Source organism: Mugil cephalus, chromosome 3, assembly GCF_022458985.1.
Source record: "Mugil cephalus isolate CIBA_MC_2020 chromosome 3, CIBA_Mcephalus_1.1, whole genome shotgun sequence".
NCBI classification, from domain to species: Eukaryota; Metazoa; Chordata; class Actinopteri; order Mugiliformes; family Mugilidae; genus Mugil; species Mugil cephalus.
Genome location: NC_061772.1, coordinates 7,638,535 through 7,656,917, shown reverse-complemented (window position 1 = coordinate 7,656,917; position 18,383 = coordinate 7,638,535). Strand labels below are relative to the sequence as shown.

At 42.6% G+C, this 18,383-nt stretch overlaps 1 protein-coding gene across 1 annotated transcript; it reads left to right on the top strand.

Annotated features, from left to right (window-relative positions):
* The first annotated feature begins 4,159 nt into the window (after window positions 1-4,159).
* crispld2 (cysteine-rich secretory protein LCCL domain containing 2) lies at window positions 4,160-18,215 on the top strand. The gene is made up of 15 exons (XM_047581251.1): window positions 4,160-4,418; window positions 6,546-6,890; window positions 7,958-8,076; window positions 9,659-9,791; window positions 10,956-11,071; window positions 11,518-11,618; window positions 11,699-11,878; window positions 11,960-12,020; window positions 12,136-12,202; window positions 12,291-12,421; window positions 12,575-12,618; window positions 12,734-12,806; window positions 12,922-12,997; window positions 13,934-14,064; window positions 16,619-18,215. The coding sequence occupies exons 2-15, from the start codon at window positions 6,621-6,623 to the stop codon at window positions 16,668-16,670; spliced, it is 1,554 nt and encodes a 517-aa protein (XP_047437207.1). The 5' UTR covers window positions 4,160-4,418; window positions 6,546-6,620; the 3' UTR covers window positions 16,671-18,215.
* Window positions 18,216-18,383: the final 168 nt, after the last annotated feature.

Sequence of the window (18,383 nt, the reverse complement as noted above, 5' to 3'; positions counted from 1 at the left end):
TCTTGGTCTGCCCCACATTGTTAATTGATTACTTGTCCTTGTGTGTCAACATACACTGTGTGTAGTAAATCTCCCCATCCTGTGGTCTGGCTCCCCGCCTGCCTCTCTGCTCTTTAGGGCAGCTGCTCCGCTCGCCTCTGCTTGGTTTTAATGGGAAGCAGACCATTCATTGAAAAATTTGCCATGTAAGGTGTTTTTTTTTTTCTTTTTTCTTCCTGCCCTTTAGTATTCCTTACTATTTATTCCTTCCTGACTGTAGCTTGGAAATGTGGCTCCGCTCTAAAACATACAATCAAGTGTTTTCCTTGTTAAAGTGAGAGGGCGACTACGAAATCTCCTCGTCTGAAGGCGAGCTTGAAGATATGATTACATGTTGGGTTACCTTCCGATCGACCACCTATACTCACAAGTGTCCGCACCAGTCGTGCTTCGGGGTTGATGGTGGCTGTATATACGTTAGCCAGCTCCTCCCCACGGTCCTTTTTAAACCTTTTAGTGGTTTGTTGAAACAGTGTAGGATGGCCATAACTTTGCAGGGTCCACCACATCTTTAAAATAAAAAAAAAGTAATGGCTTTACTGTTGTACTACAGTTTACTTTTCTGTAACATAAGACTGTTGTTGGATTATTTAAAAAAAAAAAAAAAAAAAAACAATTACCCTCCTGGGGAGACAAAGCCCTGAGAACAATGAATCCTCGTCACATCTGTGTGTTCCACTCACAGGTCTTGAGCCTAATGAGTCACGAGTTCAATAGACGGGAGACGAGCACTTAAAACCACCACGACTCAGCAGCAAACAAGTGATTGAATCCGGTTAATTCTACGAAATCTCCAAAATGACAGCTGCGATTTGTGTGTTTTGAACCACTCATGGATGAATCATAATCCATCTGTGGGAGTTTTTTTTCGAAATGAAAGACGGCACTTCCTGCTTTGACTATTAAATACTTAATGTGGGAAATCTTGGACAACTTCAGTTGGCCCTGTACTAAGACACCTGATGTATTTTTTCCAGCTTCCTTCCAATCAGTCACATTCATATGGATTAACATGCTTCTTACACTGGCTCTAAGATGGTCAAATCTTAGGTTTCCAGATGCAATGACTACGAAGGGACTATGAGAAACTGAAGAGTTGATCCTTCTTCACACTAGTGCCAGGTGTATTGTCGTTTCTCCCCATAACGTTGCCTCTGATGTTTGTTTTTGAACCAACTGTTCTTGAAGTAGGTACATCAGGGACCGTCCTGTACTTGGTCCACAATTAAACACACTACAAATCACCAACGCTTCATTACACAAGGTTCCGTTAATGGGATTCTCCTCGTGTTTACATTTGACAAACCTGGTTTTCCGTACTTGTGGTTTTATGTGTGTCCTCTTTCGTTAAGTCCTCCCACTGGCTTGTTTTTATAATCAGCCTCTTACACCATATGGTCTCTTCATTTAGTCTCCCCCAGTTTTTCCTCCTCTGCATCTCATTTTTGTGCGTCTTGTTTAGAGGCTCTCTAGGACTCACACAGTTCCTAAGGAAAGTAAACATTATGGCAGCCAGGGTTTCAAGGACCTCCACGAGCTCCTTGTCCAAATAAACCAACCAACATACAGTGTGTGTGTGTGTGCGTGTGCGGTGGTTGGTTGTTCCTTCATCTTTATGTAAAGAAAAACTCACAGCCCACCTGCTTATGGTTACATAATGTTGAAAAGTAAACGAGTAAGGGATGTTTGAGTTGTGTAATCCTCCTGTTGTCTTCAACTCAGGCTTCCACAGAGCTGCTTGGCCTGGAACCAGATATACAGTGTGTGTGTGTATATATATATATATAAGGGCTGATTCAGCGAGTAATGAGCAATACTTATGAGAATAAAACCTCATCGTGGGATAAATCATTACTAAAGTGCCAGGAAATGTACGCTGAGGTTTTGTGTCCTACAAAAAAAAAAAAAAAGTAAATCCTTCTGAACTGTCGTCTGGTAACAATCATAAAACAGTAAAATTGAAAAGATGCAGAACAGTTAAAGATGTCGTCCTGATTCGAAACCAAACACAAAAGACTTCATTAAGGTTGCATGAAATAAGAGTTTAACACAGCAACTATAATTTGTGTCTGTTGGTTGAATGGTCTCTTTTCTGTCACGGAGAACAAAAGGATCCAGAGGAGGAACGCTTCAACAAACAAACCATGGAGAAAAACAACTTAAGCAACTAGAAAATATGGTTTAAACCTGATCTTGTAGTTCTTGAAATCAGAAGCATGGAGCCCCTGAATTTAACCTTTGCCTCAAAGCAACATGAGTTTCATGATGGTGCTTTCACGGTCTGCGAGTAGAATTGTTTTTTCAGAGTATCCAGATTATCTTTTGCACATTTACACAATCCCTTTCATCCTGGTAGGATGGCATTATCTTGGTTGCCGTCTGTGTGTGTGTGTGCAGCCGTATCTTTAACGCGCTGCCCAAGACGCAGCCGAGCTCCGATGGCCAGAAACCCAATCTGTTCATTCCCAACTGCTGAGCTAACTCGGCCAGGACAGGAGCAAGTGGTGGACACAGTAAAGAAACGCGACACACATGCCCTCATGTGGTCAGAAATCTGGATGTTGTACAGTCAAAAACAACTGAAGGAAAGGATGCCAACGAGTGTGAACACAGAGAAAGTCAACAAAGGCAAAACTTTATGAAATGAGTCAAATACTATGGGCAAAGGGTTTACTCTTATTTCTGCTTCTCAGCTGTAGCTTTGGCCAACTTGAACATCACCAGGATCTGTTATATGTGACGACACTACAGGAGAAAACACACTTGTCCCATCATAGCGTTCTCATATTCCCAGTAAAAGAGGGCCAAGATCTCCATTAGACATCTGGATAGATTTAAGTATCAGTGACTGAAATATTAGCTTTTATAGAAGGTCTGGAATTGATAAGAAACCTCTCAGAGACATTTCACTCACCGAAGAGTTGTCTGATGCCAAATGGTGCCAGGGGTAAAAGGGACAAAGGTGATAAAAACGTATTTTTAATTTATTAGACGAGATGCAATGAAATGCAGGTTGTTTGGCCTGACTTTTCTTCTGGCTTTTCTTCTCCCTACAGAGAATAGCTGCCCTCGCTAGCATCACTGCAAGACACTTACGAAAGAAAACTGATGCATGATGGGCCAGACTTCCTGTTAAACATGCATTTTGCAGAGTTCAGAGAGCGAGCTGGCAGTGTCCTTGAGGGTTCGGTTTGCCGGCATTCCTTCTGAGTGGCCACGCTCTTGTAAATATCTGAGATGTTTCAGACAGAAATTGAGCACATGATGGAATAAAATGTGAACTATTTGGGTCACAACACAGCTAGCCCTCTGCAGTCAGTAAGGAGATACGACAGTGACACCCGATGAACCCTGTTTTTTTTTTTTTTTTTTTTCCTTTTAACTAGGAGACCCTTATTTCACCTTGCCAGCAACTGTAGTCCAGCTCTCCTTATCCGCTCCCTCCCAAGACATAGGAAGTACTTTTGCTGATGAAGCCTTTCATGTGGCTGAGATCAAAATCAAGTCATGTGTGTTTTCATTCCAGGTTTTCCAAAAGCAGATCCGCTTTGGCTTATCAGGCCTCCATGTATGAATGAGACTGGAAAGCTGGAAAGCTTGAAAGCTTCGGCTCTAACCTGAAAACGCTCATCCTTTTTCACCCATTAAACACAGGTAACAGAAATAATAGAAAACAAATATCAACAACTAAAAAAGAAAATTTTTAAAAATCAGGTATATTATATCATCAGTGCTCCTTGTAATGGTTTGGATAAGCTGTTTTGATTAATTAATACAGCATTACCAACCGATGTATTTGCTAGTAATTTATTAAACCTTAAAAAGCCTTAATAACAACTTTATAAACTGGACCTTATCAGATAGTTCAATGTAATATAGTTAGTTATAGTATTTATTGGAATCAGTTTAGTATCCACCGCTGCCCACGTTTAGTTTGAAGCCTGATTCTCAGGAAGCACATCTGGGTTAATAACTGTCAAACAAACATGAATCAGAGACGGCGATCTAACCTCGGCCAGGCGCTGACGCGTTCGACTCTGTAGTTTTGTAGTTTCTGACGGGCTGCGCGTCGATTTGCGCACACGGCGCGCTTTGTGCCAAGAACATAGCCTACTTCAGGGAGGCTGGCAAGTCGGGGGAGTGAGGAGAGACAGTAATTTTTTCCTCTGGTCCTGAGGGGTCTCCTTCTCTATATAAGGCGCTCCGTTGCTCTGGAGTTACACAGTTCCTATGTAGCCCAGGAACACGGCCAACAAGCAGCAGCAGCAGCAGCCCGCTCCTCTCATAAGGGAATAATAGAGCTCTCCAGCGCGCCGAGAAATCTGTTCCTAAGTAGTCAAGCAACCGGATACTAACTGAGGAAGACGGAGGTGAGAAAGGTGAGACATTGGATACGTTTATTTGCTTCTTATTGTATTGGATCTTTAAGGTACGCTGTGGCTTAAATAACATGTCCACATCACTTACCACAGCGTGAGTGAGCTGACTCCAGCTACCGTGATGTTGTAGTTGTTGGTTACAAACTCTGCCATTCATTGTCTGCAGCTTCACTGTGGAAATGCCAGTGCAGCAACTGTTGCACTGTGGTGGAAACTGCTATGCAGGTACCTTATTAGCAAAGTTTAAAAAGGGATTTTTCATTGTGAATGCAACTTTAAATCATACATATGTTGCATGTATGCAATAATAATAATAATAAAAAGTATAAGGATAGACTATAAAATTAGTAACTGCCCTTGTGCCTTGTGTGTTAGATCTTAAAAGAAATTAACAAGCAACTGTGAAAATGTGTGTAAACCACACAAACTACATTGTGGCATGAGTTGCTGTTTACATTTATTCTCGTGCTGAGGCAGAGCAGAGGTCAGTCCCTCTTTAAATCCGACAGGAGCCCAGCAGAACCCAGCAGTTCCCATGGACAAGATGTGGATATGTCCGAGTCTTCTTCCCCGTCTGTCACAGTGGTATAAAATTCATGAGAGCCATGAGAAGGGCCCAGACAGAGAAGCTGGTAGAGGCACAGTGTGAAGACGGGGCACAGGGAAAGGAGCAGGGTGTGGTGCTTGTGCTGCCCGTTGGCTCACAGTGCCCAGAGCTGGCACAGCGTGTTGACACAGAGCCGGTGCCAGACCTCAAGCTGCCTTTTCAGCCAAAGGGAAAGAGGTGAAGGGATTCCAGGATAAGAGCAACCAGTGCAAGCTAGAGTTTGGTTTATTTATTCTCTAATCACTCTCACTGAGTGCTCTTCTCTCTTTTTAAAAGTTTGTGACCGTGAGATGTTTGGTTAAGCTTTAATCTTGGACGCCTTTCCTCTCGGTGTTGCCTTTCATTGCAGAGGTCAGATATGGAATCGGTTACACTGTGTCGCTCCTGGATGTGTCTGTGAGGTAGTGTTTTGCTCAAAGACAGTTCAGCTGGGTGAAAGCTTACCTCTTGGGTGTCTGACCCTGCAGCTCACTTTGATTTGAAAATAATCAGAGAGCATCATGGGATGAGGATGAAGTGGTTGGCAGCACTTCTCAATATACTGTATAAGAACTGTGTTAACATTCACTGACCAAACTCAGGCTGTGTCATTAATAGGTTGGACAAATCTGTCTCTACCTGATTGGTCAAACTCTGATGTAAATGAACTGTGAAGTTAGTCATGGCACAGTTCTTGGTATTTGTGCTCATGATGAAATTATTAATGTTGCATAAAGTTGCACATTATGACACATTATGATTGGTAATGTAACAGTATAATGTCACAACTATTACCAAAAACTTGTTATTTGTGGTTATGACATGTTTTTTTTTTCCTCAGTATATTGCGAAATGAAATAGGTGTGTTTCACAAAGCACACTTTAATTACAATAATATCTAATGTTAGATAATCATAAAGAAACACACAGACTCTGTGATAAGACCAGACTCCAATGATGTGCTTTCATTTGTCAGACAGGGGTTGATTTCATTACAGTGACACATGTTTGAAATGTCACTCTGGTGTTAAATTTACATTTAGTTTCTTGAATTTAAAATGAACCAGTTCCATGAATTGCAAATAAAACTGAACCAGAGCTTTTCAGGGGAAGGACTTCTTGCAAGTCAGGTCTGTGGAATTGCATCAGATTCTATTAGAGCAAATACTGAACAGTCATAAACTGGCAACAGGCTGAACTGACAGGGAAAAAAAAAAAAAAAAAACTCTACTGTTTAGTCTCACCATCACAGCAGAATCTGTGCCACAACTGGTTGTAACATAACAGAATACAGGTGATGGATTAAAGGCTTACATATTACAGCGTCTTTGTTTTGCTCCATCCTATAACGAAGAGCAGGTGGTAGATATTTATGGAACTGGCTAATTGATTTAATGTGTGTGTATTAAAATGGCAGTTGTGCAAGGGGAGGTGTCTCCTGCTTTTGTTTAGCAATCTGTACCCCTGTGTTTTGTAATCTGTACTCTACTTTTTTACCACACACAGTGATGAAAGACTCCTTAAATATTTCCTTCCTGCAGGTTGTAATATCTGGGCTGGAGTATCCGCGTTCTGCTTTATTCTGAAAACGTATCTCAGACAGCTGAAGAGTCAGAATGACCTGCATTGCCGAGACTTGGCTCATGGTCCTCTCCCTCGCGCTGTTTTGCGTCAGGGACTCAGCCACCCTCTTCCTTCCCGACTCCGAGGAGCTCAGGCAGCTGCTGAGCCGCTATGAGGAGGAGGCAGACCGTGACGGCAACGGCAACACAGCTGGCAACAGGACCAGACGAGCCATCCGCTGGTCTGATCGCGAGGAGATCCTCCAGCTGCACAACAAGCTGAGGGCAGGCGTCTACCCCGCCGCCTCCAACATGGAGTACATGGTGAGACCTGCCACAATTATCATTCTTGGTCAACAAATTCAGTTAAAAGTTAGCAGCTTTGAGATTTACCACATGAAGTGCTTCGTCTTGATGTTTCAGCAACATCGAGCACTTAAACCTGGCTGGTAATTAGGGTTTTATTTTGCCCAGAAAAGTGGTGTTGCTGTAAAAAAAAAAAAGGAAAAAAGAAAAAAGAAGCATCTTTTCTCTCTGCTGGAAACATGCAGTCATGATGGTGAGCTATGGCCAGCCTGCTGTGCCTCTCTTTTACAGGGAGGATAATAAAGCTGACTCTGTCCTACCTGCAGCACTGGAGGGCGATGGAGTTCTGGGTCAAAAGAGGACAGAGAGAATAAGACTAGAAAGGAAATATTAAGAGACCGCATGGCACGTGCAGCAGGAGACAAATTAGCACAGACACAGAAAATTTACTGAATAAGACTCGGCACATGAGGTTGGGAGAATCAGCGGTGGCCCGTGCGTCTCCGGCGTGTGGTTACAGCGTGGAGGAAAGTGTCTGTGCATCCACTCTGCTCCCTCAAATTCCAGTGACCAAGTTGTGTGTGTGTGTGTTTGTGTTAGTGTACGGGTGTTTGGGCTGTGTGCATGTTTTAGCGACCACCAAAAGGCTGGAAATTTACTGAGGGAATATACTTTGAGGGGCCATGCTGTTTGCAGTGCTCGCTCCCTTCACAGCGCCTCCCTCCACACTGGGAGTCAGGTGTCTTCTTTACCTTCCAGCCTCCTCTCCTCTCCGCCGCCGTTAAAGAATCCCACTCAGGAAATGTGGATAATTCAGCTGTGATTGCTGGAGATTTGTAGTGGAGCGGGGCCAGGCGCCAGCAGCCCTGCTCCGATGTCACCATCTAAGGTTAATGTTTTACTTGTGTGCAGCTCAGTTTCAGTTAACTGGGAGAGGAAGGAAGTGCAAGAACAGGAGCCGTGAACAGGTTGAGATTAGTTGTTAGGAACACAGTGTGGATTATGGAGCAGGTGATTTTCCAAGTCTTCCTAACGGTGTCTAAAATTAGTGGATTCCTTCTGAGAAACTTGTCTCGTGCGTTCAGGTTTGGGACGATGAACTGGAGCGTTCTGCTACTCACTGGGCAGAAGTGTGTCAGTGGGACCATGGACCTCAGGATCTGCTCATGTCTATTGGACAAAACCTGGCTGTTCACTGGGGCAGGTGAGAAGCAATGACACACATCACCTTGGTAGCATGCAATGTGTAAGGATCAAAACAGCAAGACTGTAATCTATTAGACTATTGATAACAAGTTAAAAAGTAACTGCATATCAGAATTTATATAATTCCCTGTGGCACTAGAGCTTCATGTAGCGTTTTGTTGCAGTGTTGGTTCAATATCTTTATATGAGTTTTATTCGTCCATACATCATCTACTGCTGCTTATCCTCTTGAGGGTTACAGAAGGGCTGGAGCCTAGTGCAGCTATCATGATGGGCGGGTCGCCAGCCTGTCACAGGGTTTGCACAGAATGACAAACAACCATTCACACTCACATGCGCATACGGCCAATTTAGAATTAACCAAACATGCGTGAAGTCAGAGAACCGGGAGAAAACCCAGGCAACCGCAAGGAGAACATGCTAACTCCCCATAGAGAGACCCCAAATACGGCCCCCAAAGCACATAAATTTATATATTGTTGCCGATAACCATGTTACTGGTGAGAAATGAGTTATACAGCATACAAATGAAAGTAAAAATAAATAAAATCCCTGTTAACTTGTGTTTGGCTAGTACCAATTTTATTAAATGTGAAGGCGGTAGCAATCCCATTAACAAGACTAAGAAATTGAGTTCCAGACATTTTTTCAGGCAGCATGAGTGTTGGGATGGGACAATACTGCTCAGTATTTTGCAGGTTTGGACCTGAATGAAATATCTCAGCATCCCTTGAAACACTAGCCCTCACCCCACATGTGCTTACAGTCTGTCTCCACTATCAAATAAGTGAGAACAAATGTTTTAAACGTGTTTCCCATTTACTGAAGTCGGTAACTGGATCTTTTGCTGCAGGTAACTCTTTGTCAAATGTCAGTTTGTCACAAAGTTTCTTCTTCAGAGAAATCTCTCTATGCATGAAGGACAAGCACAGGTGATGCTATCGCAGGTTGGTGTTTACATGGATAAATGTAAACACCAACCTGTGATAGCATGTGGCGCATGTGTGTGTCTCCGAGTGGAGCCCAGACACAGTAAGCCTCTGTATATAACAGTGTATGGCTATTGCAGCAGGTGCCCTTCCAGGAATCTGCTCTCATTCTCACAGCCCCCTTTTCCTCCCTCCCTGTTCCTTTCTTTTCTTCCCGTGCCAGAAACCCTGATGCAGAGTCATTTTTTTCCGCTCCCCCTCCTCCCCTACTCTCCAGTTGTAGGCTCAGCACTTTTCAATACCGTAAAAAGAGATGTTTATAATAAGAGACAGAACTGATTTGTTAGGCCGAGGAGCCATGTTTAGGTTTGTCCTGATTATTTCTTTTCAACCTGATTTGATTTCCTCTGTTATGCAGGGAGCAGGCTACTGCTGCTCCGTGTGCCAGGTCAAATTCAGACTCATCATTTGAGGACTGGAAAGGGGAGGAGAGGGGAGGGAAGGGGAGGGGGTCATGCAGTGTGTCTCATGTCTAGCCAAAGCACCTGGAAGATCCCTCGCATATTTACCTTTTGCCCTTGCTACCCTGGACAGACTGTGACTGAGCTTATTGTTTGTCTGTCTGTGTTTATGTGTGCGTGGGCCCTACAGATACCGCTCACCTGCCTACCATGTCCAGGCCTGGTACGATGAGGTGAAAGACTACACCTTTCCCTACCCTCATGAGTGCAATCCCTGGTGTCCAGATCGTTGCTCCGGGCCCATGTGCACCCATTACACCCAGGTGAGATGAATAAAAGAAGCCGGCATAGTGTTGTCTGCTGCTCTGCACTCGCAGTCAGTCAGTGGTTTGGTTGCGTTGTGGGTAATGTCGGAGCAATGTTTATATGTGGGAGAAACATGCATGGGATAAAAAACAATCGTATGGTTCAAATGCATTGTCTGTTTCACAGTATATTCCAAATCTGACTATTTTAAAGGAGCACCTTTCTGACTTGTTATGAGCCTGATCATTACTGCAAAAAGGCTGAACAAATGTGGCAACCAATGGAGCATAACAGAGTATGGGAACAGAAAGAAGAGATGATAAGAAAGTTGAGAAATGACTGAAAAGCAGCCAGAAATGACTGAACCAGCCTCCTTCTTCCCCAAGACTTTGTAGCTGTTGGGATTAGTTCACTGAAACATCCAGACTCCTCCCTGTGCCTTCACCCTGAAACCTGATCCCTGTCATCTGGCGGTCATATTCAGACATCCCTCACTGCTTGACCTGGATTCTTTTGAAGATGCTACGCAGAGGGGACGGTGCCAAATCTGAGCACGCCATCACCCTGTCTCTGTCTTCGTACGTCCTGCTGCTGATGCTCCGTCAGACTACATTTGATTGCATTGTGCCGGACCAACAGCACTCCTCAGTGTGCGTGCTGACTCACTGCTTCCAGTGGCCTCTGAGCGTACCAGGAAAAAGATGAACATTCCTGAGGAGGGAGAGTGCACGTTAGGGAGGAAAGTGTGGAGAAATATTGGAATACGCTGTGTCGTATTCCCCTTCAAATGGCACATCATTCATCTGCAACACCACTGAAGCAGATTTCCGTTTAATAAGCTGTAAGCTGCTTTATTTGGGGCTACACTGAATGCTGTTTCTTAGAGTTGAGATATTAAGACCTTTTCTAACTGGATGGTGACAATGCTCGCGATTGTGTCATAGTGGGCGAACCGGGTTCACATGACGAGCATTTGACTGGGGCAGAATAACAAGCCAGGCACTCCTGGAAGTCCCAAAGGCCCCATTAATTATAACTGCCAATTTAGTTGCTTCCTCTGCTGTGAGGAAAGTGGGCAAGAAATCCACACCATTAGTTCAACAGTTCTGTCCGCTGCACGTTTCGTGTTCATTCAGCAATTTTACGTGCTAACTTTGGATAACTTATTTGCCTTTTTACAGCTGGTCTGGGCGACCACTAGCCGAGTGGGCTGCGCGGTGCACACGTGTCCGAGGATGAACGTGTGGGGAGAAATATGGGAGAACGCCGTTTACCTCGTGTGCAACTATTCCCCAAAGTAAGATCAATATTCCTCCATGGCCCACCGTTCATCAACACCCCTGGACTCTTGTTTATGTTCCTTCTCTTTACAGGGCTGACAAATTCCACACTGCTCCAGATATATTTGTACTGCAGATATGTAGAGCTAGTTGCGCAAGACATTTGTATGACATATTGGTGCCATTAATTTTCCTCCAGAAGTTGGAATAGAAAAAATAATAATGAAGGACAGGGAAAGAAAATAAGAGCAGAGCAGGCGTTTGTTTTCCAGACAGGATGTAACCTACAGGATGTAATTGCCTGAGAGACAACAAGGACTGTTTTATTAGTTTGTGGGACTTTTAGGAGTGTTGGCCATGGGCAAAGAGTGCTGAAGTAATTACAAGACCATGAGCTCAGTGACGGCTGACTGATGATTATTTTCCACCTTAGTCAAATGTCCATTGTTGATTTCTTCTACAGGGGCAACTGGATTGGGGAGGCTCCATACCAGCATGGCCGTCCTTGTTCCCAGTGTCCTCCCAGCTACGGGGGAGGATGCAGGAACAACCTGTGCTACAAAGGTGAGCAAAGCCACACAGTTCCATTCATTCGTTTTAGCGTCAAACGTGTTGCCGACCTCAAACCATCTGCACTTTCACAGACCCTCAACGCTCAGAGACTGAGGACATGAATGAGGTGGAGAAGCCCCAGGTTCCGCTGCCGCCCCGCACCACCGCACGACCTGCCCCCAGACCGAAGAAACCAGCATCCAAGCCCTCTCCCCCTAAGTCTGCCACACCCAGGATGCCATCGCCAAAAACTCCCAGCAACACCAATCTCGGTAGCTAGGGGAATGATTGATGAATAACTTTAAACTCTCAGGTTTTGTACTTTTTATTAACTTGTTGTGTCGTTCTTGCAGCTCACAGCATTAAGTGCGAGACTAGACTGCGAGACAAGTGCAGAGGAGCAACCTGCAACAGGTCCGTTTATTTTGATTTGAGTAAAATAATTTTTTTGCAATATGCAGAAAACATTTCCAAACATTTCTCCAACACCAGCTCACTCTAGCACCCCACTCATTTTCTGACTCTGCAGATACAACTGTCCGGCCAATTGTCTGAATAAGAAAGGCAAAGTCTGGGGGACGTTCACTTACGATGTGGTGAGTTTCTCCTGCATGAAACAAATACCTTGCATCAGTTTATCTCGTAAATGCATAATTAAATGTTCTCTTCTTCTTATTGTTTCAGCAATCGAGTATTTGCCGAGCCGCTATCCACGCTGGCATCATCGACAACAACGGGGGACTGGTCGACATCACAAGGAAGGACAAGTTCCCATTCTTTGTTCGAGCCACAAAGAATGGTGTCGAGTCTTTCAGGTGGGTATCATCTCTGCTCTGCCTCATTCAGTCCAATGAGTTAGAGTCTCACTTGCTGATGCAGCATGTGACAAACACATTTCCCGGCTTCTGTGATTCACATTTTGTGCAGTGATGAGGTTTTCCTGATTTTTTTTATGATGTCTTTTCCAGTAAATATAAACCAGGGAATGCCTTTGTGGTGGCTAAAGTGGAAGGTAAGCAGAGCTCCGTTTTCCAAAGAATTCATGTAGTGTATGTAGCGTTGTGTTAGAGCCACAGTCAGCCAACACATAAAGGGAATGTTGTCTCTTTTTTCTCTCTCTCTGACAGAAATGAATGTTGATTGCTACACCACAGTGGCTGAAATCTGCCCTTTCAAAAGGCCATACTCACACTGTCCAAGGTACCTTCACTCATTCAACACTCTAGCAATGACGTGATTATAAGCCAAAGTAAATGTTTAATGACTTTATTTAAAACTGCATGCTTCTAGATGCTAAATATGTCATCTTTCTCAGAGTCTTCTGTCCACCCGACTGCAAGAGTCAGCCTTCTTACTGGTCACCTGTAATTGGAAACAACATCTACACAGATGTAAGTAATACATTTTTTAAATTCGACCTTGACTTTTACAGTTAGCTCATAAATCGTTGCTTCTTTTATTTATTTATGTGCTGTTAGTGCAGACAGAATGAAAAGCTATTTGGATCTGCTGCATGGCTAGGATACACGGTAGCTATGGAAAGCAGTTGAATCATGGAGAATAGGAGTAACAGTAAGCCACGAAATGCCACAGATGTGTTATCCTGCATGGGGCCTGACCATTAAGAGGCTCACTCAAGCATTATCTCAATCTAAGTGGCTGTGACCTCAGAGGTAAGTAGATGGAAAGAAATACCTCGAGAAAGACTGGTTTAGATCACGACTCTGAAGTCATCCGAATCGTATTCACAGCGAATTACAGTAAAGTCTCTAAACTGATCAGATGTACAGTGTGAAAGTTATTGGAGCCTAAATTGCCAGTCGCCACAGTCAGACGAGGTTAGTGTAGAATTTACCGAAGCTTTATCTTGAATGAAACTGACCCTTAATGGCATTTAGTGGGGCGCAGTTTGCCATTCCTCTCATACCCTGAAGTATTTGCCCAGGAATGTTGGGCAGTCTTTTTTTTGCAACTCCCAAATTCTCACCAGTGGTGTGGAAGCTGGATGTTGGTTAAACATGAGACATAAACCGTCTGGTTCAAATCGCTGGCTGGGTGTATGGACAGTGTGATCTGTGTTTGGACTAGGAATGAATGATTCTACTCCAGACTGTTGATAAGAGGTAATGGTCTGTTGTGCTGGAGCCAGACTTTTGGATCAGACCCTACTCCTTACGTGTGCGTCTGTAAACCGACACGTGTCAGTGTTTTACTAAAGTAGATTTTGTAATGTATTTGAGAAGAAGGGAATTGTTACAGCATCTATGTATTAAAGAGGTGGTTTTCTATTTCATAAAAGGTGTGTTTGTCATATTTTCTCCTCACAGAACTCCAGTATTTGTAAATCAGCCATCCATGCGGGGGTAATCAAACCAGACGGCGGTTTTGTTGATGTTCTGCCACTGGACAAGAGAAAGAACTACATCGGGATCCTGAAAAATGGCATCCAATCTGAAAGGTAATTATAAGTTCCTCATACCAGAACTGTTACCAAATGTACAAAGATAGATGCATTAGACACTGTGTCAAATAGTTGCAGTCATTTTCCACAGGAACATTAGCTTGAAATCCAGACATCTATGGTCCTGAAGATTTGCTGCATAGTATTTTCGAGAAGCCATGCCTAAATATAGAAACATGCATGTTTAAATATAGTGTGCGATAACCTCTGCTGTTAAACTGCCAAGCTGCCTCCCGGTAATGTTGTAATATTAGCTATCAGTAAGTATGGTGGGAATGTATATGCCTAATCCGGAAACTTCCGTCACATCATTTGTTCTTAAAAAGAGAAAATTAGAAAGTATAAATAGGGAGAATGGGTGCAACCATAACATAGTATGATAGAGTAATAGTGGAAGGGAACGTAATCAAAACTGAGAACCTCTGTGTTCGTAAGCGCCACATGTTTCCCAATAATAAGGCTGAACTGTAAACTTTTGTTTCTAAGTGGATATTCACTCTTGGACTGGGTTCATGTGGCTGATTTCCTATTGGTTACTTTTTAGTTTATCACAACAGATCTGTTGTAGCTATTACTCAAAGGAAATCTCTAGAATTTTTTTACTTTAATCCAGGAAATAATCATATTTAAAGATGTAAAGCAGTCTTTATCTTCAGCAATATGCTCAGCTCGGGCTTTCATATCTGATGTGTAGATGCAACTCGATGAAAACAAACGAAGACACGAGGCTTAAAAATATCACAAATAAATATGACAAGATAAGACAACAAATGTTTGAGAAACTTACTTTCATTCACTATATCCCATCTTGATTTATGTCTGCAGTAACACTGCATGCTGTGGGTTCTCTGCATGCACACCATGTTTCTCACATCACTCTCACGTCTGTGGCCAGCACCAGTGGACTAAGCTTGTGCAAGGACGCCCCAGTGGCCAGTCCTGCTGGCATATGGGGTTGTAAGAGTAATGATGTGGTTTGGTGTGCGGAAGGGCCACACATGGGATCTTTGCTTATTTTGCCGAGGCATTTCAATTGAGTGTGCAAAGTGCTGAATGGCCAAAAACAATCCCTGTTCGATTCTATGAAATGTAATGCAGAGCTGTGAAGGCCTCACTCAGGGCATTCCTATAGGAGGTCAATAAATGTCTGCGAACGAGTCAGTGTGCCAACCTGATGGCAGGGTGGGCAGTTTGGATTGCGCTCAGTTGCTGGGGAAGTAATCACAGCCTATCCAATTACTCGGGGATGGAAATGCTGTCAGCCACTTAGTCGGTGCTTTCCTTTACGGATAATTATCTGCGATCGGATACCGATTGCGCTGGCCTATCATGATTATTGATCATGGCAGAGCTTCAAGGTCTCTCCGCTGATGAACTAATTACAGTCATCAAGTTTAACACCGTTAGCTGGAAAAGTCAGACTCAGAAATGCGGCAACGATGAGTCATCCTGCCAACGTGCCATGTGGTGGATGTTTTTTTCCAAAGAGATTGTGAGCACCATGATTCTGCAGTTGACTGCTGGCAGGACAAAGACAACTAAAAGAGCTTCTGAGTATCTTGTGCCAATCAGGACACACTATAAAAGGGCAAAATTGTGTCTATATGTCGGACATCGACACATTTTGCCTACTTTTAGCTCTTTATCAAAACACATAGTGAAGTTACAGTTATATAATGAATGTGGGCATACGGTGCAGACTCTCAGCTTTGATTTAAGGGTATTTACACCCATATCGGTGGAAAGACTTTACAATTCCGGCAGTTTTTATGCACTGACCCTTATTTTCTTGGACTCAAAGTCTGTAGCATGCACAGGTGGTGGATATTCCATCGTTATTCATTCATTCATTAAGCGGGATAACGGTCTGGAGTGATTTGCATTTGGAAACTCAAAACATGTGCTCAGGCCAGAGCAGTTCTGGCGCAGCGCTCTTTGGACGCATCAAGCTGAGCTCAACCTGTAGTAGAATGACAGAAAGAAAAAAATATGACCCCTCAGATTCAGCCAAATGAAGCAAAGATGGTGGATGGTGCTTTACGGAGTGAGGACCATACCATACTGTGAACACAACCGGTGTTCACTTGCTGGAGACAAAACTAAATGCTCATGGAGGAATAACATCTAAAAACAGCTGCTGTAAAATCCTGGCATTCTTAAGTGACGTCTATCACTTCCAGACTTCAGGCAGTCTTTGCCGGAAAAGGATTCTAGACAAAATATAATAAAATATTCAAAATGAACATATCTGTGATTATGTCATATTGCCCAATCACTATGGAAAATGGGAACAGAATAAAAAATACTTGTAATTCCGATACTTAGCCTAGAATTTAGAAATGAATACCGTAAAATTAAAGTGGAAAAAAAAAATAATCTGCACGTTAAGGCCACATGCATTTAGGTATAAACCGCTAAAATAAAGAAGAATGCATGAACCTGACTGGAATATGCTGAGGGGAGCGTCCCTTCAACATATTAAGTTGACAACAGTGGCATTTGCTGAAGTACATTTATTGATTTACATGTTTGCTGTCACGTGTGTTTGCAGCAAAACCAACGCAGAGGGAGGCTCCTTCCGACTCTTTAGTGTGAGGGAGTGAGACTTCTGTTCAAACGACCAACACAGTCACCTCAGCTGCGGATTGAAGAACAGGAAGTGCCCACAGGTTGGATCCCATGGTTATCCACCTGCCTCTGTGCCTTCAGTGGAATCAGAGCGTCTCCCGGATTGAAAATTTTCCCCCTCATTTATAACTGTAGTCACAGTTAAAAGTCGTCCTGTATCGTCCAGTCATGTAGTAACTTTATGGGACTTTACTATTTACCTTATTTACATCCATAATCTGTGAATACAGACTCTTTATATATATTATGATCCATTGAACAGCTGGTGCTGCAGGTTTTCAGTTAGACATGTTTTACAAAAAAACATTATGTTTACATTGATGTTCTTATTACAAATATAAGTTGTTCTTTCATACACAGGAATGTATACTGGTCACACTGTATTTAATCATTTTGTACATAATATTAATATTTTTGACAGTTTTTTTTTAAGTACAATAAAATATTAACATGTTCTATTCAGATTGTTATATTATAGCTGTCTTCTGCACACCTGCTTTTTTTTTTTTTCTCCTGAACGTTTAGACTGTGAAGCGTAATCTAAGTCTAAATTGTATTTAAAGTGCTGTAGTGCTGCAGTGGTTGTGAGCAAGTAGGTTTCGTATAATGGGTTGATGGTAAATGAAAGTGACATGGGCCTTCAGAATGGTGGCAGTGTTGTGGATTTATTCAGGTACAATCACAGACAGCAGATATGTTTATAATAATAATTAGCAGTAATATCCCATTTTATATATTTATTGTTGCTCAGTGCTTTCCTCTTGCTTGTTTTCTCTTATCTCTGTATAGAACAAATTTCTAAATTTCCCCCTTCTCAACCTTAGACTGATGAATGTGTTGCAGGTTTCGAGGTCAGGGAGGGCTTTTTGATAAGAGAGCAGACCACATTGTGAAGGGTGAATGGGTTTGAGACTATGCAGCACGCACGGGAAACACCTTTAAAGTTTATCACTACACTGAATTTAGACACTGTTGTGTGTGATACAACACTGATAATACGTATTTAGTCTTCATACAACAGCATTGATATAGGTCTCTCTGTAATGCCATTAAATGTACAGAAAAAAACGAATGTAAAGTCCATTTTGGGTGACTGCAACTGGGGTCCTTAAACACACCAGGCACATTGTAGAGTCACTGAGCCTTGTTGCTCTGCCCTTTGGTAGTCTTGGATTAGAGATCACATTAATTGTTTTTCCAAAGCGAAAGCCAAGAAAAAAAAATTACAAATGTATTTCTTCAAGTTTATTGCTTCCTGTCTCTTTATTCTACCTCAGTCCTATCGCTACGCTAAGCATTTAGGTCTCTATAGGGATTTTAATGGGAAATTTTTGTTTTGTAAAGTTACGGGAACTGTAAATACTTTTTTGTTTTTGTTTTTGAATCATCATTTATGCAGTAAGATTATGATTAAAATGTGTCAATTTATTTCAGTTGTCTGGGCTGTATTGTTTTTATACAGGATAAGATGAGTTCTATATTTTTTGCACAATCTGAAAATAAAGTCCGTCTTAACCATACCAGCGTACATGCTCATTTCAAGCCTGGTCAAGGGAGTGCATGATATTTAAGAAGCACATTGTAGATGTTTTGAAGTTGCTGACAATTTCATTTTTGGACATGTTATGTGTCTTCATAACTAAGCTAAGGTGTTAGCTTGTTACGTATAATGTTTCATAGCTACAAAA